Source organism: Euphorbia lathyris, chromosome 4 (assembly GCF_963576675.1).
Source record: "Euphorbia lathyris chromosome 4, ddEupLath1.1, whole genome shotgun sequence".
Lineage (NCBI taxonomy): Eukaryota > Viridiplantae > Streptophyta > Magnoliopsida > Malpighiales > Euphorbiaceae > Euphorbia > Euphorbia lathyris.
Genome location: NC_088913.1, coordinates 40,210,295 through 40,235,133, shown reverse-complemented (window position 1 = coordinate 40,235,133; position 24,839 = coordinate 40,210,295). Strand labels below are relative to the sequence as shown.

General features: G+C 34.9%; 2 protein-coding genes and 1 long non-coding RNA gene across 4 annotated transcripts; 1 reads left to right on the top strand and 2 right to left on the bottom strand.

Annotated features, from left to right (window-relative positions):
• The first annotated feature begins 1,050 nt into the window (after positions 1–1,050).
• LOC136225723 (uncharacterized) lies at positions 1,051–3,768 on the top strand. Its single transcript, XR_010687260.1, has 2 exons — positions 1,051–1,474; positions 3,367–3,768. It is a non-coding gene; the product is annotated as an uncharacterized lncRNA (long non-coding RNA).
• Positions 3,769–4,919: 1,151 nt separating this feature from the next.
• LOC136226452 (magnesium transporter MRS2-4) lies at positions 4,920–10,080 on the bottom strand. Its single transcript, XM_066014941.1, has 4 exons — positions 9,442–10,080; positions 7,414–7,862; positions 5,756–6,037; positions 4,920–5,391 (listed from the first exon to the last, which is right to left on the bottom strand). Exons 1-4 carry the CDS (start codon positions 9,821–9,823, stop codon positions 5,113–5,115), a joined length of 1,392 nt encoding a protein of 463 aa, XP_065871013.1. The 5' UTR covers positions 9,824–10,080; the 3' UTR covers positions 4,920–5,112.
• Positions 10,081–11,231: 1,151 nt separating this feature from the next.
• Positions 11,232–17,064, bottom strand: LOC136226381 (cleavage and polyadenylation specificity factor subunit 3-I). Of its 2 annotated transcripts, XM_066014834.1 has the most exons (5): positions 16,703–17,064; positions 16,504–16,601; positions 15,755–15,800; positions 15,520–15,669; positions 11,232–13,163 (listed from the first exon to the last, which is right to left on the bottom strand). In XM_066014834.1, the coding sequence occupies exons 1-5, from the start codon at positions 16,850–16,852 to the stop codon at positions 11,523–11,525; spliced, it is 2,085 nt and encodes a 694-aa protein (XP_065870906.1). In that variant the 5' UTR covers positions 16,853–17,064; the 3' UTR covers positions 11,232–11,522. The 2 variants fall into 2 exon arrangements, with proteins under 2 accessions (XP_065870906.1, XP_065870907.1); XM_066014835.1 differs by lacking the exons at positions 15,755–15,800; positions 16,703–17,064 and having other exon boundaries at positions 15,520–15,709.
• Between the last annotated feature and the right edge of the window lie 7,775 nt (positions 17,065–24,839).

Here is a 24,839-nt window from a genome sequence, read left to right as displayed (position 1 = left end):
TCATCTTCTTTGGGAATGCTCGGTTCCATTTTCATAAAAGTCGGGTTTTTTGGCTCGGGAGAGAAAGGGAGAGAGGATTTTGAATTTTAGATGAAAAATAATGAGAAAGGTGAAATTGTAAAGTGAGCAGCTAAATACCGCACTCAAATTACTATCACCGCCTTCATTTGGACTTTTTTGCCCTTCTCATAATTTTGATCAAAAACTAAAAATTCTCTCTCCAAAATCATAAACCCGAAAAACAATAATTGAAATTATGAAAATAATTGATGTGTAACAACCTGAACCACGAAAATGGACGATTACGAGTCGGAAACATTAAAATTTATGTTTTTTTATCAAAGAACTCATGAAAATAATACATATTTTTCATGACGATTTTGTATTTTTTGTCACAAAAAATTGGGGAATTTTGCATTTTTCGTCATAAAAAATTGAACGATTTAGTATTTTTCGTCACTAAAAATTTTACGATTTTGCACATTCAAAATTTGGCCTAAACGGATGCGGCATCCGTTCGGCCCATGGTGGGGGCGGACGTGGCACTCCGCCCCACCAATGGTGAGAACGGATGGCGCATCCGCCCGGCCCATGGTGGGGGCGGATGCACCATCCGTTCTTGCCATGGGTCGGTCGGAGTGCCGCGTCCGCCCCCACCATGGGCCGAACGGATGCCGCATCCGTTTAGGCCTAATTTTAAATTTTTCTCTCAAATTTTTTTTCTCAAATTTTGAATCAAAAATTATGCAAAGGGTAAAATTGTCAAAAGATGGCGGTAGTAAGGAATTTAAGGGCGGTAAATAGCAATATCCAATTGTAAAAGAGAGGTCGGAGAAGATCTGTCTGTCCGTTTTGATTAAAAAAAGGGTAAAATTGTCAAAAGATGACGGTAGTAAGGAATTTAAGGGCGGTAAATAGCAATATCCAATTGTAAAAGAGAGGTCGGAGAAGATCTGTCTGTCCGTTTTGATTAAAAAAATAAAAAAGTAGACACCACACGGTCGTAAACCCCGTTCTGTTAGCCACAGTGGACCGAGTGAATAACTGTGAGTTGACGGCCAAATGATTTCGGCAACAAGTCCAGAAAGGCTCCACACGTGTCTCAGCCCCTCACCGCAAGGGTAGAGTGGACTTGACGCTCGAAATCACCCGTTTCCGGGGCTGCATCTCTGCAGATTGGGGCCCGGGGATTTTCCTGAGTATATAATTAACTACCCATTCACTCCGCCGCGTGGTGATGTACTGACGCTGTTTTCCAGCTCGGTTATAAACTATAATAGATAGTTAATATGTTTCGATGTGGGATGCTTGACACCAAACATGCGGCGCTACTAATAATGGTAGTGAATCTTAGCACAATTCAAGACGAGACAGAGAACAAGTAAAAAATGACGCAGCCGATCAAAGAGCCATGCAAGAAGGAAGCTTGCGACATTCAAGCTTGTCTTTCCAAAAACAACTTCCTCTCTCAAAGGTCATCTTTCGTTTCTTCTCTATTTTAGGGCTTTCATGCTTCTACTTCTCGATTATACGAGAGGGTTTATTACAAGGATTTAATTTTGGTTTTCTGGATTATGATCAATTTTTCTGATCATTTCCAGTGGACATTCTTAAGTAATTTCACTTTTGATAATGACTATTGTTGTAATAATGGAGATGGAATGCAGTGGGTTTGCTCCTTTTGTTTTTTCCCCTCTTTCATTGAGGGTGTGTTTTTCAGTAAAAAAATTAGGCTCAAATTATTGATCCGACGGAACAAATAAATTAGAACTTAGTATAGCTTGATTTTTTAGTCATCAAGCAGTTGGTTGTTAGAAGTTTTGTTTAGTAAGAAAAAATATGGTTTGATGAATTAGAGTTTCATGTTTCACGATTTATCTGATGCTATATTTACTTCAATGTGTTTCTTCTATCCAAGAGATGTATTCTATTTTGAAGTTACCAATAACAACACCTAAAGTTAAGGTCAGTGATTTATTGGTTCTTTTCCTCTATTCTGGGGCTGATTGAGCCAATCCGCCCCTTGGTAGTCTCTGTAAGATTAATCTCTGGATAGAAACTATAATAATTGTTCAGGGATCTTTTGTAGTGTACTATGTTTCTACCAATATTTCTCTTGAACTAATATATGCTTGAGTTTGGAGCTTAGCTATTTAATGCAAATTTCCGCCTCCTATTTCTTCTTTTTATTCGTTTATCTTATCAATATGTGGTTGCTAAATGCATCATGTTCAATTATCACTTATCCATTATATTTTGTTTTATCCACCTATTAAGTATGTTGCTTTCAGCTGTTTATTTGGCTGTCAATTTTTGTGTGTGTCGGTCATAGGTGTTAAGGACGCGCCTCAGGCGATGCTCAAGGTCTTGCGGCTAATAGGCCCTAGGTGAGGCTTTGTTTGAAAGGCTCTCGCATTGTGCGCCTCTCAGGCGTACCTCTTCAGCATTTTGATTAATTATTAGATTTTTATTTTTATGTTTACTGATCTCATTAAAATAAAGAGGTTTATTATTATCCTATTTAGTGAACTTAAGTCCAAACCATTGATCTAAGTACAAAAAGAATAAGAAGAGAGAAGAAAGTAGAAGTGAGGGAAGAAGAGTAAGAGATGTAAAAGAGGGAAGCTCCTCCTTCTTTAGTGCTATGAAGAAACCAGTAGAGGTCTGTTGCAATTCTAGTCCCTTAGTCTCTGTTGTCAACACTTAAATTGGTGTTTTTTACGCTTAATATTATGTATAAGCTTTTATGTGGTTTTGTCTTAATTGTATGATTATAAGTGTGTATTTTAGTTCGTCATAACTTATGTCTTAACTACTAATAGAGTATTAATGACATTAGTGTCAAATATTGATAATTAGATTTTGTGTCTATTTTTTTTTTCATTTTCTACAGTTCATCAGGCTCGCCCCTGAGCCTTGTGCCTAGGATCCAGGACCCCCAAGCGCCTTAGTGCGCGTTGCACCTTTAACAATTATGGTGTTGATATGCTTTGAGGGTGGATATAGCTGAGTTTATAATCATACGGTTCTAGACATGGAACCTAGGGAGTGATTAATTAACAGTTCAAACTTCCAGTTCTTTTTTGGTCTCTCAGTTGTGTGCACTCGTCGTAGAAGCTGTCATATAGATCCAAGGTTGGTACTAAAATTGGTTCGTCCTCGGATGATGGTATTTAGTTGGCATACCAACCCTAGCCTGTTCCATTAAGGCGGTTCTAGTTGATCGAGTGTTTTAACATATCTTAACAATCTAGTTTTATTTGTCAACATATCTGATGTTGTTTTTACTTCTATGCATTCCGGTGATGAACTATGCTTCATTTTAAGTCTTAATTCCTGATGGGACTTGTGAAATGTTTCATACAGGTGTGTAAGAGTCATTGAAAATCTTCAGTCTTGCTGTGAGAAATGTGAGTACAAATCGACACATTGTGGTTCTGTCTCTGGCCTTCTGAAGCAGATTCCTAAGCGATAAATCGTCTCTTTTATGCGCAAACTACAATTTTATGGTATTCACAATATTATGCTTCCTCATTATACAAGAGGAATACCATGAAAAACCAAGTTTAGATATAATTTCCACGGTATATTATAATAGAACTTTCTGATTTCCCTGGAGAGTGGCATGTGAGGATTTGATTTCAGACTGGATGTAAAAGAAAACTGTAGAGCGGAATATTGTTTACTTTAGTGTATAGCCTGAATAAAAGGGATAAAAATCATGGTGGTGATTATTTTGATAAGTAGAAATTGGGACTTTTGTATTTACATTTAGATGTTTATCTGCAAATTTAACTGGTTGAAGCTTTATATCAACTTATAAAAATAGATTTTTCATTAGGGATGGCGATTATAAGTCACTTAATGATGTCTTGAATCTTATGTTGTAATTTGATGAAGGAACTATTCTTGTGTTTTCTGAAAATTCCATTTGCAGGAAAGCTCTTATCATGATGGAGCATTGTGGTATGTGAATGTGATGATTAAAACAGAAAAAGAATTACTCCTTTTGTAAGAGTAACAACTACAATTGTTTAATCACTCATCTACCTATCTACTATGTTTTTTCTTCCTTGTATTCAACGTTCCATAAAAATAAAAATAATAATAAAGTTTAGGTACCTCCTATGGTTACTTTGTTTTTGACAAAGTATCATTACTTGGTGTGTTTTCACCATTAGATGATGAAGTATAAAATTAATCCAATAGTGAAAACATACAAAGTAAGACTTTACTAGTTAAATATGTATTATGAATGGTTAGAAGTATTCACTAATATACGTCTCTAGACTTTTGAAATCAAGAAACAGTTCAAATTAGTTCCTTTGGGCATTTTTTTTAACTCCTTGGACTGTCTGGATAGCATCTAGACAGTGATTGGAACAAAAATATTTATTATTATTATTATTATTATTATTATTATTATTATTATTTACTTTTGAATATTGTTGCTTTATTGTTAGTGAATTCTATTTGTCATTTTTGAGTATTTTTATTTAATTATATTTTCTAATTATTTTTATGATATTATTTAAAACTTTAAGGATAAATTATATTACTTGTAAACATTATTTTTTACTTGTGTTTGTACTCATTTCAGTTTTTTTGATAATATTATTGTCAAAATGCATTTATTTTTACATTTTTAAAGATACATGTTATAAGTATACATATTTTTTATATTAAATTATTTTATATTATTAGTTTTAGATACTATAATATATATTTTAATTGTATTTATTTAATAATTTGTGTATTAATGTATAAAATATCCTTTCTTCTACTTTTTACAAACTTTGGGTAATATACATGTCATTTACTTGTAATAGAACATCTTTAGGATTTATTTCATACACATGGCACTTTAGAAGTCTAATTGCTAAAAATCAAGTATACTGTACATAAATGCAGGCCAGAAATCTGAGAATCAAATGGTATTCTTTTTTGTTTTTAATTACAGTGTACATCACAATGCCTACAAATTAACAAGTTCAGAAAAAAGAAAAATTTGGAGTTGCTTTATGAGCAATGTAATTCCTATATATATATATAAAAGATATGCTTCAAATGACTTGTCATTTTCATTTTATTGTATGAATCGACGAACTATAATTACGAACCAAGTAATCTCTTCCATCTTGCATATCCAAGAATGAGCAGGAAAATCAGGAAACATGCAGCTGTCGAACTTCCAACCAACACCCCAAATACCCCTTCTATATGATACAATCGACATGGAATATTCATCCCAAAGATACTTGCTATCAACGTATTTATTGCTATTGCAAATGATGCAATTGTCAATGTCAGCTGCAGTTGAATCAGTTCGTTTCGCTGGTTGTCCAGTTGGATGTTCACGTAATCTTCTGTGTCATCGATATACTCACGAACCTGTACATTCAACAACAAATCCAACTTATTTTTTACTCCAACAATATCAGTTCAATAAAAAACAATAACTCAATTGGGAGATCATCGGTGGTTCGCTTCAGCACCCAATCTCTTTCATTACTATGTTTTAAAAAAAAAACGAAACGAGAAACAGTGATTGATTTCAGCCTGATCACCGGTTTTCTAGTCCACAATTTCAAATGTATATCCAGCTTTTGATTCTGCTGAACGAGGTTGTTCCAATCCCAACAAACTTTCATGAAATTCAAATTCAATTGAAATTATCTATGTGACTTATCTAAAGACACTAGAACTAATCAATTATACCCAGTAATTCTGTTAAAACTTTTATAGAAGTACTTACAGACAAGATCTTATTACGCGTTCCATCCAACTGCATAAAGTAAGCTTCAAGAAGCATCTCTAATTCCTCCACATCATTTACATCCAAAGTGCTACCTGTCATAACACTTGCACTGCGACTTGAATTAAGTCGAGACAAGGGAAGGCCAGCAGCGACAATGCTACTTGGAGCCACATTTCCTAATACAGCCTCTGATTGCTGATTCTGAATCCACTTCCTTGTCAAATATAAATGTGCCATATCTTCATTGTCATCTAAAAGATGTTCAATTTCATCTCTGACCTAATATAGATTGAGATGCAATGCTACTCAGTAACAATTTACAAAAAACTGTATCCATCTAAATGTATCATATATAAACCTTAATCCTATATTAAAACGGAAGAGGAGTGTACGCATAGAATCAAAGGAATGCTAATAAAAAAGAATGAATAACGAGATTATTCACTGCATTTTCCATACATTAAGGTGAATACACATTATGAAATGATTCTTTGATCAACTTATAAGTATTCAGCAGATAATCCATGACAAAATAATGTAGTGAAATCTTTGTATGGATAACTACTAAGATCCTCTCACGCTAGCCACATACACCAACACATAATAGTTCCACTGGACAACTAATAAATATTTTAATGAAAAATTTTGGCTTAGAGGAGAGATTCTATTATGTTAAAAAGCAACCAACAACCATCAAAGTAGCTAAATAGGGAGGTTTTGTCAGCAATCAACTTCATCCACACTTTGTAATTTATACACATACATGCACCCCAAAAAAAAATGTAAGACCCTGCTTTCAGCCAAACAAACTACTAATGACTAGTCCCCAAAAAGACACCTATTAAGGACCAAAGAAATTTTAAAATCATTTAAATGAAAAAAAATAAGAAACCTCTTCCATCAACATTATTTTAAAGCAGAACACACTCTAATTTTCTACCAAATTTTTAATCCTGCCTTACTTCACATATAGCGATTGCTATTTGATATATTTATAATAAATATGATGTGTCATCTGCTAAAGCATGCTCACAATCTGTAGTAGAACTCCAGAACTAAACACAAATAAAAGAATATGGAGAGTAGGTACCATCCAATATATCTACTGAGTGCTGGACAGAAGTGGATTTCACTTTTCAATGTCGTTACAAGGAATAGCTATATGTTGAGTAGCTTCACTTTAAGTTAATAGATGAACTGTTGAAGATCAGTCATTCAACATTTATCATTTCTTTATACAAGAAGTTTCATATTCATTATTAGGTGGCATTAGTAAAGTTAATGGATGAGTTTTTAGCATATTAACTTTCATTTTCATCATTAAGCAGCAGGAAAATAGCGAATGTACTAGATCTAGTAGATGAATGCATTCACAAGTATGCAAAGGAACATAAATAAATTCAGAACACCTTTTGCTAGCTTCACTTTAAGTTAATAGATGAACTGTTGAAGATCAGTCATTCAACATTTATCATTTCTTTATACAAGAAGTTTCATATTCATTATTAGGTGGCATTAGTAAAGTTAATGGATGAGTTTTTAGCATATTAACTTTCATTTGCATCATTAAGCAGCAGGAAAATAGCGAATGTACTAGATCTAGTAGATGAATGCATTCACAAGTATGCAAAGGAACATAAATAAATTCAGAACACCTTTTGCACACGTGCCAGAAGACGTGTGAGATTGCTTTTCAAACTTCGCACATGTTCAAGATTCTTGGTGCTGACATTCCTGGCTAGTTCATCCAAAACAGGATAAGCATCTCTCTCAAGGTCTGCCACATTGGAGTCCAGATACGAGCAGACAACCTCTAATGCAATCTCTAGAACCTGAAACTCAAACGGGAGCTCATATTGCACTCCTTCAACAGCTTCTGGAACAGGCAACCATTGTCCGCCAGTTGAAGATTGCATTTCATTATCTTGGTTATCAATCTGGCCTGTTCCCTGGGTGTTACGTGATCTTTTAAAGGGAATTTGTTGTCTGAGCTGATCTACAAATGGAAGAACCTCCTGGCGTAGAGGATCCAATATCAGGACTTCTTCAGCTGTGACTATAGCTCTTATGAACTCTAAATTGACAACCATAGCTTTCTCCCTAGCTGCAATGAGAAAAACAGAATGTTGTCAATATGTATCAAAATGGAAAAATAACATTTAGTAACACACACAAGCACAAAAAGAAAAAGAAAAAGTTATTGAGCCAAGGTCCTAGATAAAATGAGAAAATATATATTGAATTTGGGAGGAAAAGATCATGAAATAGAAAATATTTAAATACTGTAATAACAAAGAGAAGTCAGTATCAGCTTTTCTAATAAAATGATAGATTTTAGACACACAACTAGCTCCTTTATCAAATTATGTAGACATCACACATGATCAGTAATTGAATAATGTAAGCAAAATGGAGCCCAGGTTCAATTAACTATGAATGCAGAAAAACTGTAAAAGAAGCTGCTGGTGCATAAGAGCATCTCCAACAGCCTCTTAAATTAGCTCTTAAGTTAAAATTTGAGGAGGGAGAATGAAAATTCATCTCCAACAGCCTCTTAGTGGCTCCTCAAATCACTAAGAGCCTTTCCATCCTCTCTATTAATAGAGAGCCTCTCTCCATCTCTTAGTGCCTCCTAACTTCATTTTTTAATAATAATTTATTATTGATGTGTCTCTCTCCTCACACTATTGGTAATGTAACAATAAAGAATAATCTTAATAATAAAATAATAAATAAGGAGTGAATATAAAGAGCATTGTTGGAGATGATATATCTTAGCCACTCTTAAATCATTAAGAGTCAATTATTTATATTATTTTTAGAGAGCTCACTAAGAGTCTCTTGGAGATGCTCTAATGATCTTAAAATGTGTTGCCTTTGCTATCTATCTAAATTAATTGCTTTGTTTTCTACATGGATCATTGTATAAATTTAATAATGTAAGCAAAATAATTAACATTATGCATTCAATTAACTAGCAGGTTTAATGAAGAACACCTATAAAGGAAGCTGATTCTAGTATATAATAATCTTAAATGTGTTATCTTTGTTATCTATCTAATTGCTTTGCTTTTCTACACAAATCATCCTATATGCGGAAGAAACTTGGTAATACGAAATGCTACCTTCATTCACGTTGAAAGTGAGACACAGAATATGTAAAGAAGGATATCACAAGGCAAATGTCGTTGTTAGCTACTCTCCCATTCTAGAACCTACAAATCTTCTTGAACCAAGAAAAATGTCTCTAAGGAATAGCTGTTGCAATAGTCAATGTATGAAGCATCTAGGAAAAACACTCGGTTAACTTTCAACAACAAACAGGTAAATACTTTAGATGAACTAGCCAGATGGCCACTTCAGTAACATAATTTACAAATTTATTAAGTTCAATTATACCAGCAGCAGTACATTTAAGTGTAAAACTGACCTCCATCATCATTTTACCAACACATAATCAATCAAAAAACGTTACCCCTATTTTAACAAAGGTCTGCAGAAATGACTTTTTTTTTGTAAGAAAATGAAGCAAAATCAACAGCTCGATTTGCATGTAAATGTCACAATAGGTTAACTCCAATTTAAATAAATAAATAAAATCAAACTTTCATGCCATATTCTGCGCAAATATTAAATGAAACGTACGAGAATGCATTTGTAAACAGAAAGAAATGCATAATTACCAAGAATACTGGAAGAATGGGAAAATACAGGGCCAAGAATCCTCAAATCCCTGGCTGGAATAGCTACACGCTTAATAATCGTACTCTTTTCACATTCCATAAGTTCAGAATTCCCAAACCTATCAAACCTCATCCACAACCTCGACCCTCCCGCCTTCTTCTTCGTCTTCCCCACCGCAACCGCTACCACACTATTATTATGATTATTAACATTATTACTATTAGTAGTAGTGTTACCATCAATCAATTGATGCGATGGTGATGTTACCCTAAAAGGAGGAGGAGGAGGCTGCGATGCTGACGCCGGCGGTAACGGAAGTCCCGACTTCTTCTTCAACCGGCGTCTGACGAGCTTGGAGATAAAAGAGGACCTCCTCCCCATACTGTCTATCTTTGATCTTTCTCCGAATCGTATATGTGTGTACAAATATGGTATGCTGTGCAATTAGGGTTGTGAGATTAAGGGGCCACGGTGAGGGGTGGCCCGTAGGAATGCGGTGGGCGTTTCTTCTCCTTCTCCTTCTTCTTCTCCTTCTTCACCTTCTCCTCGTTCTTGTTCTTGCTCTTCTGCCATAAATGACTCTTTCTGCAAGAATCTGACTTTGTTGATGCTAGACTATTTGATACCATTTTTAAACATCTTTTTTTTTTTTTTTTCATTTTCCTCTAACTAATTATAAAAACAATTTTGTAAATCTATTACTTTAATTGACTATTATAAAAAAATAAAAAATAAAATCATATTTTTCATGTGAATAATAAAACATGGTCAAATTTCACTTTTGGATTATTTGTTATTTGATCAATTTTTTTGACCTACTCTGTTATCAATTTTAATAATTTTATTTTATAGGTATAATCAAACATATTGAGAAAAAGAATTGAATGTATTATAATGGGGTTTGTTTTGGAATTAACCCTTTTATCTATTAGTTCAGCTCTATCTTTCTTGATCAATAAATAATTTATTTTTTTATGAAATTAACTAAAGGTAAGAATAATCTGAAATCTGGCATATATGAGAAGCATTTAAGTGAATGATATAGTGAAGATATAAAGAATAAAGTTTCATAAATATTAAATAACAATGATTTTTGGAGGGACATGATTTGGATGCCATATACTCTGCTCTGCTATGGAGATTGAAAGATGAGACATTATCCCATAGAGGGACAAGTAGTAAAGTAAGTACTATGTAAAATCACATCTTCGCATCATTTGAATTATTTATTTTATTTATTTATTTTATATGTCAATTCTGAATTTGATGCATTTAGATAGGGGTAACGTTTTTATGGATTTTTACATACCCTTAATTTTCATAATCCACGTTATGAATTTTTAATCCAAAAATTCCATGTCCAGTAGATATTAAACTAGTAGTTGACTACTTAAGACTTGTCTTCTTCACATAGTGGTTGACTTCAAATAAAAACTAGAATAGAATGAGGGGGGACTAAGATCACCAAATGTCAAAAGTCAAAAAAAGAAAAAAAGAAAAACAGTTACCATGTTTCAGATGCAAAACCACTAGTGTCAAGTTCTACAAAAATAAGCTACATGTCAAGTCTAAATTTTTAAGATAGATACAAGTAAAAAAAAATGCTAAATTCAGGTACATAATTATATATCAAACACCAAACAAATTGACTCGAACCTGCAAAATTTTCCCAAAACCCGCACAAGGCACAATAAATAGACACAAAGATGTTACAATATTATAATGAAGATACAACAGTTGAGCAACCTATCAACAATCAATAAGCTGATGCCATCTTAATCCAGAATAGTAATATCTCAACTTTGCATGTGCTAAACATTTAATAAAAACCTACAAGTTGCACACATGTTAAAAGATCTCAGGTTCCATTTCCACTAAATACATTTGCTTTGCTGGGCGGTAAACATTCGTGAAAAAGTTAACAATATCCCAAGAGGCAAAGAAAACAAGGGTGACATACAGGGGGCAGATGTTACATCTATGACCCACATCGGCAGTCCAACTATACAATCTAGGTATCAGAGTTCATTGCATCAAATTTTATCTCAAAAGTTCAGCAACATCACGATGAAACATAAAGCTATGATGCAGAGAGGGGAATTGGCCTCACTGCACTTTGAATTCGCTTAAATACGGTCCTCACTCTTTCCTTGAGACCTTCATTTTCGCCCTCAACCTCCCCACTCTGTTTGTCGAGCTCAGCCACATTACCATCAACACGTATAATGAGCTTCCCATTTTCGCCAGGTTTCACATTTCCAAAAACTGAAACAAGGAGCGCATAAATAACCTTCTCCGCTTTCTTATCATTTTCTTCCTCTGATTTCATGGCCTCTGATTCCACCACAACCTTTGGAACCTCCCGACTGATGTTCAAAACAAGAGCCACAACTGAGTCGGACACCATATCGCTTACAGGACCTGCAGTCCAATGAAGTGAAATGTGTCTCTCGGACTCATGCTTGACTGTTACTCGCTTGTGCACTTGTAGTGTTGGAACCCCAGATTCCTCATCTGTCCCAGATTCCACGCTCTCATATATCTGCTCAAGCCGATGTTTTATCACACCAAAGGCACCAGAGAAGGGAATTGTAATCCTCTGAGTAATATTTGCTGTTGATAGCTGTGAGAATACATGAAGATCATCAGGTGCCATAATTTGATAAGTGAAGCCCTTCTTCACTAGTATACCACTGACGGTATTACCGACCTCTGGTGTCTTTTCAGCTAGTTTCCCAATAGCTTTTGCCATTTTTTCCGAATTGAATTGCATCTCAACAGACTGACAATTCTTAGGAGTGATGATTTTGGTGTTGCCCTCCACAAACTCTGTTATAAGCTTTTGTTTGAGCCTACCCATCTCGTTAGCTTCTCCATGGACAAGAATTATATTAGGAGGCATGAGCTCTCTCAAGAAAGCACTTGTCTGGGCATAATCAGCATGGGCAGAAAATGAAATATAATGGACCTGCATGTTTAGCGGAGCAGTTAATCCATTCATTAGTGTAACTTCCTTTGGTTCATTAATGATGGTCTTGGCTAGTGTCCCTTCAACGACGTATCCAGGTATCACACAAGCATTTTTCTTATCCGAGCACCACATATCAAACAATTGCCTCGATAACCCACTTTGCAATCCACTAGGACTTGCCATGACAACTGATGGGCCAACATCAGTGAAATCTTCAATGCTGTTTAAAGGTGATATGTGTTTGAATTTGAAGGGATTTGAGTTTGCGAACTGATTACGGATCCTCTCATTCATTGAAAGGATATATGTCTGATAGACAGTCATGCACTTTTTTGCAAGGGGAGAAGCATAATATATGGGAATGTTATGGAGCTCAGGATGGTTTGCCCAATATTCATCAAGGATCAAGAGAAGTTCTTGGGCACGGCCAAGGGCGAAAGCAGGGATTAAAACACGGCCTCCTTGTGAAATGGTTGAGTGGATGACATCAGTGAACCGCTTCTCCCTAATATGCCGAGGTTGATGGAGCTGAACCCCATAAGTGGATTCAATTATACATATGTCAGGGGAGAACTGTGGCATCTCAGCTGCGCGAAGATGCCGATCTTCTTCACGCGAATAATCTCCAGTATAGAGTGTTCGGACACCAGCAATGTCAACCATGAACATGGCAGCACCAAGGACATGGCCAGCAGTATAGCACCAAAATTTAATGCCATTCACCTCCACTGTTTGGTGGAAGTCAATAACCTACAATTAAAGGAGCCGTCAATGAAATGTAGGATTAAAAATCCATAGATAGGATTGATGCACGGGCTTGAAAATGCTGAGCTATGCATCCATGCATGTGCCAACACATACAGATATGCACAGAAGAATCATTAAGGCAACAACATTAGGTTGCACGCCACTACTGTCAACAAAAGATGAGCAATATAAAGAAGAAAAGAGCTAGATGTGTTACTATGTTGTAAAAGACTTCTTACCTCACATTGAGGTTGCCTAACTACTTCTATTCAAAAGTATTTCGCTGATGGTTAGATATCAATTGAAATAACAATAAACCAAAACCTTGATTCATCTACAATTATCATACAATATCAAAACTTCTCACACCAAACAAGACAATCAGTAATCAACACCCATCAACAACAACTGCAGAAGCTAAGTTCATTTTATGCAAGCATACAGGTACTCCGCTGATCGACAGTGACCATGCTCTCAAATAATACCATATTAAATTATACTCAAACAAATAATAATGAACATGAAGCTAATTTAAAGAAGTGACATTCAACAATAAATGGAAGGCATGTCCTATCATCATCATAATGTATCGTCCAATACAGCGACCTAGACTACCAATATGGAAGTAGTCTTTCACTTCTTGACCCCAACTATTAAACATGTTTGCTAGTAACACTGAGCAATTGCCAGTGCCAAGTCAACTTGAATAAATTAAACTGAGATATCAACGGTGGATAGAAAAAGTACCATTTTTTTAATATGAATATTTTCTACCTCTAAGTACTCTATCACCAACTTTTTTTCTTCAATATCAGATGCTTAACACTTTGTTTCGGAGGGAGGTTTGAGAGTGTTAATAAAGTAAAGGTTAATGATAAACCTATTCATGGAGGGCCACATGCACATGCCGCAAATCCAATTTGAATTTGGAAAGCCAAATTCAATTTGGTAATAAAGTGGTTGCCACCACAGTTGTTAAAGGCGTGCCTTACTCAAGGTTCAAGGTCTTGAGCCTTGAGTGCAGAAAGGAGGCGCTGTACAAAAGGCTCTCCGCTTGTGCGCCTCAGAGCCTGGATCAAGGCGGCGTTTTCACTAGGGTTTTATTGGTTTTTTTATTATTTTTTACTGTTTTCTGTAAAATAAATGTTTGGTTAATCTCAACCTCTAATCTAATTTAAATAAAATCAATCTTAATCCTTGATCTAAGAATATCAAGAGTCATGACTAAATATAGAAAGAATATAGAAAGATTAAAAGCATTCCTCTAAAGAAAGAAGAACAGTCACGTAAAGAACTAAATATATGATGATTATTAGGTTATTAGCATTAGTTATAGTTAGGTACTTAGATTAAAACATCAAGTATATGTTAATGTCTCTATGAAGTATGAACTTAATTATCTTGGTGTTTTTGACATTTATGGTTTAGTATTATGTTTTTATGTGGTTTTGTTTTGTTTGTAGGGTCATATGTGTGCTTTTTTGGTTTATGCTTAACTAGTAAAAGAGTATAGCTTTATTTTACTTTATGCGCTTCGTGTTCCTAAGGCGCACGCCTCGCCTTGCGCCTAGGCTCCATGACCCCTTAGCGCCTTTAAAAACTATGGTTGCCACAAATCTGTTTTGCGCAGCCTGTTGATTAATCAAATCCAAATCCAATTTGGATTATTTTACTTTAAAGCTTTATTTTATTGTTTTTTTGTTTCTTTTCCTTTTTGGTTTAGGACTATCTTAGTTTAGCCTATAAATACCTTAGAGTTGTATTAATTTTTCGAATTTCAACAATTAATCAATAAAATTTCTCTTGAGATTTCTTCTCAATTCTCTTGGTTTTGTCCAAGTGGTTTCTAGATTTTTTCTAGTGTTTATTTCTTTTTGTTGGGTTTTTGATTAAACTCACACCTTGCACCTGTTATATCACCTATGTTTGAGAAGATTGATTTGTATGGATAGGATAAGGTCAATAAGGTTTGATGAAAGGTTAATTTTGTTCTAAATCTTAACACTCCAAATTGGAATGTTAAGGTGGGTTAAACACTTTCCCATCAAAACCTTTCCTTTCTCTCCCTCTAATGACCCTCCATGCACCCCATCCAAACAAAGCGTAAATGATGGGTTCTCAATTAATAGCTCCTAACACCAAGTAAGGAAGCCTACAAGTTTAAAGTTTCAAGAATACATTAAATTGAGGTAAAACTCAAGACACGATTAGTTTTCATGATACTTTTCATCTATAGGTATCAATCACCATCAATAAAAACACCAAAAGAATAGATTGATTGATTAGGAACAATGATGACTATGCTGCTAACATGGCATATACAGAAATAAAAATGGAATAATAATAAGAACATACCCACCTCAATTTTATCCATTGAATGGTTTATGTCTTGTTCATCAAATAGCATATCTTCAATTGAAACTTTGCTCACTTTGACATAATCTGTTAACAGCAACTTGTATATGGCCTTCGTTGCATGAGTCATGAAAACACGACCCCTAAATGTGGTCTAGTAAGAAGTCCATATATTAGTTTAACTGTAAAGAAACCTGTACAAAATAAACAATAGAAAAATCATTGAGAAAGGAACACACCTTTTCCAAGAAATAAGGTAGAGATGCAGCATGATCCAAATGAAAGCTGCATGCAAAATAAAGCATCACTTATAAACCGATGAATTCAGAGCACGAAAGAGATAGAGAATAAAGAGTTCATATTTGGCTATCAATGGAAAAGATGGAATTGCAGACTACTAATTGAACAAAAGAAGAAGAAGTTGCAGGGGCAACATGGTGAACTTTTGAAATCCTATGTGCTTACAATGCAGTAAACTCTCACAAGCAATTCTTACAATTCTAATAAATTCAAAAAGAAAATGACCAATCAAAAAGAAAAAGAAAAAATCAGACACTTTACATCTCACCCTCATATTGACTATCCTCACTATTACTCTTTCCAACCTTTTATAGTTTATCCCTTACAAAAGCAATCAAACTACTGAGCAAGAATGATGAGAATAATCAGATTCTTCCTAATATTTTCAGCATGTTTATTTCAAATATTCTCATGCAATCAATCAATCAATCATCTATTGCATTTGCTACATCAATCTCACACAAAAGGTAAGGATCATCCATGAGATCAACTAGAGACAGAAAGTCCGCAGTAGAGTACAAAATTTTATTCAAAAGTTCTACTCCACTACAGATTACAAAACACATTGCAAAAATAGAGCAAATAAAATTAGCCAAGCCAGGAAATAGCAGTCATTACAAAAGTCGTCTTTCATTGCGAAATGGCACTAAACAAGTAATTTAGCAACATGTGGCAAGGGAATACATACTGCGTGACGAGAAGTACGTCGATAGTGGAAGGATCGATCTCATCAAAATATGGTAAGGCAGACATGCCTGAGTAACCCGGATGAATTCCACAATCAAACTATAAAAAAGAAAGAACCACATTCATTGATAACCACCCAAAAGCAACAGGAATTCTAATAACTGAGTTAAGAAAAGAAAACCAGTAGCAATATGTCATACCAAAACAGTCTTCCCTTTGAAGGACATATACACACATGAGCGCCCAACTTCACTGCCAGCTCCAAGAGGAGTTACTATTAGCTGGTCCCCTTCTCTTGTTACTGGTGCATCCCTTCTCTTGAGTGATGATGGTTGTCCTGTTGAAGCCATTCGTGAACAAAGAAACTAAAAAGAGGAAGCAACTGTCTCAGCTAACACCAAGAAACGGGAAATTGCAGGAAATTGAAAATGAGTGGATTTCACTTGTAAGTGAGCGCTAAAAAGAACAAAATTGAAGAGAGTTTTCAAAACCCTAACGAAGGGGACTGTCACCCTTAACAGTAACAAACGGGTTGAAGCCCATCAAATCCGACTTTTCTGGTTTAAATATGGTCGTGTCATCGTTCTAACACTAAACCCAATAATATATAGAAGGGCGACCGGTTCGGTCTGATAACCAAACCAAATCGAAAAAACCAAAACCGAAATACTTTTTAATTTATAAATGGGAAAATTACAAAACTAGATCAAATTGGATGCCAATTTATATATTTAACTCATTTACTCAACCTACTACATATCTAGACTGATTTTGTGTGACTTTCCCATAGTACCCCTAATATTTACGCGCGTCTCGCCCCCTCCCGTCTGACTTCGCAGATTCCATATTATGCGAAGCCTGCGAAGCTAATGTTTGGGTTTATATGCGAAGCCTGCGAAGCTAAAGTATGGTTTACTTGATGAATTTAGTTCGCATATGCGAAGCCTGCGAAGCTAAAGTTTGGTTTACTTGATGAATTTAGTGCGCATATGCGAAGCCTGCGAAGCTAAAGTTTGGTTTACTTGATGAATTTAGTTCGCATATGCGAAGCCTGGATATGTTTTGAAGCTAATTCGCGAAGTGGTATACAACAAAAAATGGCAAGCAACAACGAATTCTAACATTAAAATCATAACATTATCAAAATTTACAACAAGATTGCCACAATAACAACATTAAAATCATAACATTATCAAAATTTACAACAAGATTGCCATAATAAACTCTTAACAAATCACTTCAAAGTGAACCTGACTAATCTGGGACCAATTTTGAAGCGGATGAGTAATCTTGGTGTGCACCGTGGGACACATCCATCCCAAAAGGTCTGGACTTCCATTTCTAGAAATGGTAGTCCAGAACTTTTGGGATGGACGTGTCCCACGGTGCACACCAAGATTACTCATCCGCTTCAAAATTGGTACTGGATTAGTCAGGTTCCCTTTGAAGATTGGCACCATGGGATGGACGTGTCCCATGGTGCACCCAAGATTGGCACAATCTCTCCTAACGAACCATTTCAGGAGTGAATGTGTCAATCTTGAGGGAAGTTCATCCCTATACAGGAAGGAAAATCATCTCCCCTGTAGCCCAGTACGTCGCCTTCCAGAAAGGGATGTTACGTATTCAACCACCTTCAGAAAAAATTAATCGTGTTAGGCAGAAATAAGACGATTTTGGCTTCGCGAAATGAAGATTAGCGAAGCATGCGAATGTACATGTGCAGAAAAATAGGTGATTTTACTTCGTTAATCGATTTTTTCGCGAGGTATGCGAGGTCTGAAACGTGACGATCTACTTCGTGAATCGATGCTTTCGCGAAGTCTGCGAGGACTGAAACGTGAGGATCTATTCGCAGACTTCGCGAACTACTCGATTCGCGAGGTAGATCCAAACGTTTCAGACTCTTTCTCTTCGCAAATCTTCGCGAAATCATCGATTCACGAAGTAGATCGTCACTTTCCTGACTATTTCTCTTCGCAAAGCTTCGCGAAACCATCGATTGCGAAGTGTATTCATGAAAAAATGCAGAAAAAACAACAGATACTTACATTTTTCGCCCCTTTCACCCCCAAAAGCGACAATAACAATATGATAACATAGGAAAAACGAAGGAAATAACGTAGAATGGCCATTTCTAACATGGTAACAAGAAGAAAGAAACCAACTAACGAACAAGAAGATGAAGAACCATGGCTTCGTTTTCTAGGGTTAGGAAGTTGTAGAATCAAGAGATGAAAAGAGGAAAAAGAGAAATTCATTGTGATTTTGGCGAAATGGTGCAGATTTCGTGCAATTTAAAGGAAGAAGGGAAGATCAAAAGTCTTGAAATCATTAATGCAGGAGCAACTTTTCGCGTAGCTAAGGAGATAGGGGGAGCAGTCGTTCGCAAGTGGTGGGAAGTGGGAAGGTTAGGGGTATTATGGGAAAGTCACACAAAATTAGTCTAGATATGTAGTAGGTTGAGTAAATGGGTTAAATATGTAAATGGGCCTCCAATTTGACCTAGTTTTATAATTTTCCCTTTATAAATTGAATCTAATTGAATAATGTTAATAAACTGAACCGAATCGAAATATTCGATGCAATTCAGTTTGGTTTCGGTTTCATTGTATAATAAATGATATATTATAATATATTTTTTTTGTATAAAAGATCTACAAATTTATTGTTCATCATGTGCATCACTATAATAAGTTCAATCTGCAATACTCTCCAATTTAGTTATTGTTATAGTATTATTTCATTTGGACTCATAACAAATGCGCCCACTATGAATTATGATATTCAGATAACCTCGACCCAAGGTAGGATTCGGGTACGGGCCGAAACCATCCTTCGGTCATTTCAGTATGACCGAAGGCAATCAGTCAAAAGGTGTATTGAAGGACACGTGGACCAATCTGAATGATGGACTCCAATTGTACGCTCCTTATGTTCATAAATGCAGTGGCACGCAAAGATAGGGTCTGCTGACCTATCAGAAGCTGCCACGTGTTTAAATATTATTTTTCGTTATCTATAAATAGTTAAACCACTATAGAGTTACAGTAACTGATTATAACCACTTTAAATACTTTCTTTCTAAGTCTTTGCTATTCTCTCATATTATCAACTGACTTTACCATCGGAGAGGGTTCGCCGGTCCCCGATCCCTTTTCTGACGATTCTTGTGTTTGTAGGTGACCAGAATCTTGATCGTGAAAACAAATTACAAAACGATGGTAACATTTTGGTGCGGTGAGCGTGGATTCTTTCACAAAAAGAATGGTTTACGTTCCATCATTTATTCCTTTTTGTCAATACTAGTTAAATTCCAAAGCTAATGCATATTAAAAAAAATAGTCGTTCACCTCTGTTTTGCATTTTCTTCTTCAAGAAAAATTAACTCTTTAATTACCTTAATCACTATCATTCTATAAATTTTTTCTAGATTAAATTTAGATTGTCCATCCTTCATCATTTTACAGGGTAAATTTCATCAATCGTGTATAACCTTTGGTCTGTTTCACACTTTGGTGTACAACCTTCAATAGGTCTCACTAATATGTATGAACTTACAGGTGACCTCTCACTTTGGTGTATAGCAGGTCAACATGAAGTCAACGCGCCATGTCAGCATTTTGACCGGTTAAAAAGTCAAAATTTGACTATCTAATATAAAATTACTTACATACCCTCTTCTTCCTTCTTACTCCTTCCCCTTTTCCCTTTCTCTCTCTATACCTTATTTCTCTCTCAATCAAAAACAGAAATAATATTTGTCAACCAAATCTCTAGCTTTGAAAAGCTTCATCGACTTTGAAATCTCTGGCTTTGAAGAATTTTAAGAGCATGAAATCTGTAGATTCATAGCATTTGCTTGGTAATAAAGGATTCCCCATAAGAAAATCTCTCTTTGTTTACCTTTTTTTGTTTTGCTTTCGTATTATTGTTATTATTATCTGATGATTTGGGGGTTTTAAGAATGTAATTTCCTAGAATTGCATCTTCAACCATGCATCTGAAATCTAATAAAGCTTTTTTTTCTGTCTCGGTTTCATTTCAACAAAGGAAGATTCATCTCTTGTAGTTTCAGCTTGACTTGCTAATTCAATATCTGAACAATCTGTGCTTTTAATATCTCTTGATTCGATTCATCCGTACAATGTATCCTTATCTTCTCACGCGTTACAGCATTCGGCTAATGCTAATTCATCTTCAGCTTCTTCTAGAATCTTATCGAATGTCTCGGTCCTTTTTTGTAAACTTCCGAAAATGCAAACAGAAAAAATCTAGTTCTTTTTAATTTTTAATGGAGAACTTTGTAGTTGAAGAATGAAATTAAAGGCTTTAGGTAAGGTCTGCCATATTTAGGGTGATTGTTTGAATTTTGTGGAATTAATTTATTACTTCTTTTCATTTGTGTGTATGTTCTTTGTGGTTTTGACGGGAAGAATTTCAGATTTTTCAAATTAATTTTAGAACATTTTTGTTGGTCCAAGTAAAATAGTGTTTACCTGTAATTCCTTTGACAAATATTATTTTTGTTTTTGGTGGAGAGAAGTAAGGTATAGAGAGAGATGAGCTATTATTTTTGTTTTTGGTAGAGAGAAGTAAGGTATAGAGAGAGAGGAGCTAGAGAGAAAGGGAAATGGGAAGGAGAAAGAGAAAAGAGGAAGAAGAGGGTATATAAGTAATTTTATATTAGGTAGTTAAATTTTTACTTTTTGACCGGTCAAAATGCTGATGTGGCGCGTTGACTTCGCGTTGACCGGTCATTTTTACCTGCTATACACCAAAGTGGGAGGTCACCTATAAGTTCGTACATATTAGTGAGACAAATTGAAGGTTGTACACTAAAGTGTGAAACAGACCAAAGGTTGTACACCATTGATGAAATTTACCCTCATTTTACAACAATATCAAGTATTAATTTCCTTCAATTCATGTAATAATCTTTTTTAAAAATATATTTGTGTTAGTGATCTAAACATGAGTTTTTCTTTAATGTGTAATGTTCAAGCGTAACTTTCCTGAATTTCTTTGCAGTAGTTGAAAATGAAAATGCAGAAAAAACTTCGATTGTTGAAATTAGGATACAAAAGTCTCCACACTACTACCAATGATATAAGCCCCGACTCTAGTTTTACCATTTATCAACCTTTTATTCCTTCCCTCTTTTTTTTATTATGTCTTTGGTCGTGATTTTATCATTCAAAGATGGATGATAAAGATTAAGAAATTGTTAGATTTCGGAATACTTCATTTAAAGATATGAACCATTGATTTTAATGGGAAAAAATCTGTTGTCCCAGATTGTTTATCCCCTTCCCTGTCTCCCTTTTATTTTTTTACATGTGTCATACTTAATTTTTTCTAATTTTTATTAAACCTGAGTTACTCTAGTTGAGTTAAAATTGTGGTTAACTTCCTTCGGCATAAGCTTCCCTCTTCACGTCTTCGATTTTGAACTTCTCTCTTCCATTATCAGAGTTCTTCCTCTTCCGATTTATTTTTTCTTCTAATTACGATTCCTTTCTCTTTTAATTTTGTTATTAGTGGTATTTCTTCTTCAAATTTTGCTGATATTGAACTCATTTCCATGTCTTTCACAGCAAATTTGGTTTTCCTCTTTTCCATAGAAATAAAATCTAAATTTTTCAATCCTTTTATATTTTAAGCTAACTGATTCAAAAGAAGAAAAAGGAGGAGGATGGGCAAGAGGACTCCTTCATCATAGCTTGTGATCAGTTTTGGAATCACTGGCATCTGTTGCCTTTTTTTACCTGTTTAATTATATGATTCTGCTATGCCAAAATTACTGTAAAATTTGTTCTGAACAATGTATGAGAGTACAACAAATAGTTTCTCCTGCTTCTCTTCTTGTTGTGTCTATTTCTTTTTTGGTTAATATTAGCCTGTTCTTTAATTTGTGCTTATAAAATTATGGTAGATTTCAAGTGCTGCATTTTTTTTATGAATAACAAGTGCTATTAATTACCAAAACACAAACATATGCAAACAATCAAAGACCCAGGCTGTCAAGCCCAGAAACAACAAAAGGAAAAAGGAAAAGGAAAAACAAAAACCTATATCCAATTCTGCCACAACTGATTGCAAGAATTCCCTTCCCCAATCAAACACAATTTCATATCGGAGAAAAGTGTGCTGGATTATTATTATAATTATATTATTTGAATTAATGATTGAAATTGGAAAAACCAGAGAATGAAATTGGAATAAACACAGAATGAAATTCCAATATTTTATGATCTGAAGAGAAATAAAATTAGAAAAGAGAGGTCGATTAATGGAAGGGAGAATTTCCGATGAAATCGATGTATACAGGAAGAGAAAAATATGGAAGGAGATGTTAGGATTTAGTGTCCTATAGACAATTGTTCTAGGATACAAACTTAATGTAAATGAAGTGTTCTTTATATCATTTGTTTTAATGAGATATATGTTTTATAACTATATAAAGGCAATCCCCTTTAAGCACTAAATAAAGTCTAATAAAAGGAAATCCGTAAGTTTGTTTAAAGTGATTATAAAGTGTTCATACAAGCATGAAGTGAGATGAAACTTTGTAATAAACTAATAAACTTAAAACCACCCCAAGTCAAGTAATATGTTTAGGATTGACATATCACTATTGAGACTTGCATGTAACAATGTCTTCTGTCCGACAGAAAGCTGATCTCACAAGCTTCATATATATAGATATCTGGACAGTTACATGCATCCGATGAAAAGAAGTTCATTAGGATTGGGGACCCGACTTGAGATAACAGGATGGGTAGATTCATCCTTGTCACCTGTTCATCTCATTGGTATTAATAGGTATAAATAATCCTCAGACTCAAAGGAATGTTAATTGGTCATTCTGGATTACTGAATGTGACGCTTTGATCCTGTTGTAACACGATCCTTAACAGAGATGACTCTGGGGTGTGAATAGCAGAGGTTGGGTATCATAGGAAGTGATTGCGGGATCGTTATACATTGGATTGAGCATTTATCACTCCCGATAAATGGGAGATATGTCCATGGATCGCTTGTGGAAGTCTTGACTCTAAATCCTTGCAAGGTGATAGCGTAAGGTTGAAATGAGATTTCTCTTAACCTATCTAATTGGAGTTGACTCGGCCAGAATAAGTAAAATGAACGTCTCGCTATATGTGACTTGACATTACCCATAGTCATAAGATTCAGTTCAAGGACGTAGTTGATAAAGGATCGAATTATACCGTAACTAATACGGAAAGGTCAACGACAGAATCAACCTGTCTTCTTATAGCTCTAGGGGAATGATTACGAACTTGCTAATCACATACTTTGTACATCATTCCGTTATGCAAAGATTAAATATAATTCTTTGAAAATTAATTTAATAAGTTGCATACGGCTAGTATCAATAAGAACCTAATGGGTCACACATAAGACTTGGAACCCAAAAGAGAGACAAATGCTAATTAATTGACGGAAGCCCAACTGAGCCCAATAAGGCCCATTGCTAGGGGGGCGATTTATGTATGTTAAATACATAAATAATTAATTTGATTTTATCAAATCCTAATTAGATTAGGATTATGAATTAAATTAATTAAAGGAGAAATAAGTTAGGAGTTTTAATTAGATTATATTACTCCTATTATTATCCAATAAGGTTATTGATATTATCCTTTTTATTAATGGATAATAATTAAAGAATTCTATTCCAAATTAAATTCTTATTCAATAACCTAATTCTATCTAACTAAGGATTAGATACAAGAGAGTTTATAAATACCCCCCTATGTGAATTTCGAATTCAACCCTAGGCAATTAAGCTAGATAATTTCGAATTCTACCCTAGCATTAAGAGAGAGAATTTCGACCCCTAGCTCGAGGACGAGATTTCCCACCGCTTCCTTCCGTTCAATTAATTTTCATCTCTTTCTCTTTATCCTTGATCTTGTGTTGATTAATTAGAGACAATCTACTTTGGTTGTTAATAAACGGTTGATTCTAACTTGATCTTCTGTTGTTTTGTTTTGTGCTCGGGAACTCGAAGTAAGAGTTGTGGGCACTTCGTTTGCAACGGTAGATAGAACATCTAAAAGGTATTTCTTCTTATCCCTCTTTGTATGAAATAACGGTTAACGGATCTTGGGGTTAATGGAAATAGGTTAAAATTTTTATATTTCCGCTGCTATACGTTAGCCTATTTTCCTTCAGGAAGAAGAGAAAAACATGGAAGGATGAAGAACAATGTAAAGAGCAATTGGATGGTGATGTTCAAGAAAGACAGAGAATGACGATGGATCAATTAGAGAAAGAGATAGACATGAAAGACTCAGTTAACTCAAGCAT

Excerpts from the sequence above, each read along its gene's own strand:
- LOC136226452 (XM_066014941.1), bottom strand. The coding sequence starts at position 9,823 with ATGGGGAGGAGGTCCTCTTTTATCTCCAAGCTCGTCAGACGCCGGTTG. Across the intron at positions 7,863-9,441 it reads CCATTCTTCCAGTATTCTTG|CTAGGGAGAAAGCTATGGTT; the intron begins GTAATTATGCAT and ends TTCTCATTGCAG. Across the intron at positions 5,392-5,755 it reads CGCGTAATAAGATCTTGTCT|GTTCGTGAGTATATCGATGA; the intron begins GTAAGTACTTCT and ends TTGAATGTACAG.
- LOC136226381 (XM_066014834.1), bottom strand. The coding sequence starts at position 16,852 with ATGGCTTCAACAGGACAACCATCATCACTCAAGAGAAGGGATGCACCA. Across the intron at positions 15,801-16,503 it reads GACGTACTTCTCGTCACGCA|CTTTCATTTGGATCATGCTG; the intron begins GTATGTATTCCC and ends TTTTGCATGCAG. Across the intron at positions 15,670-15,754 it reads TACCTTATTTCTTGGAAAAG|ACCACATTTAGGGGTCGTGT; the intron begins GTGTGTTCCTTT and ends ACTTCTTACTAG.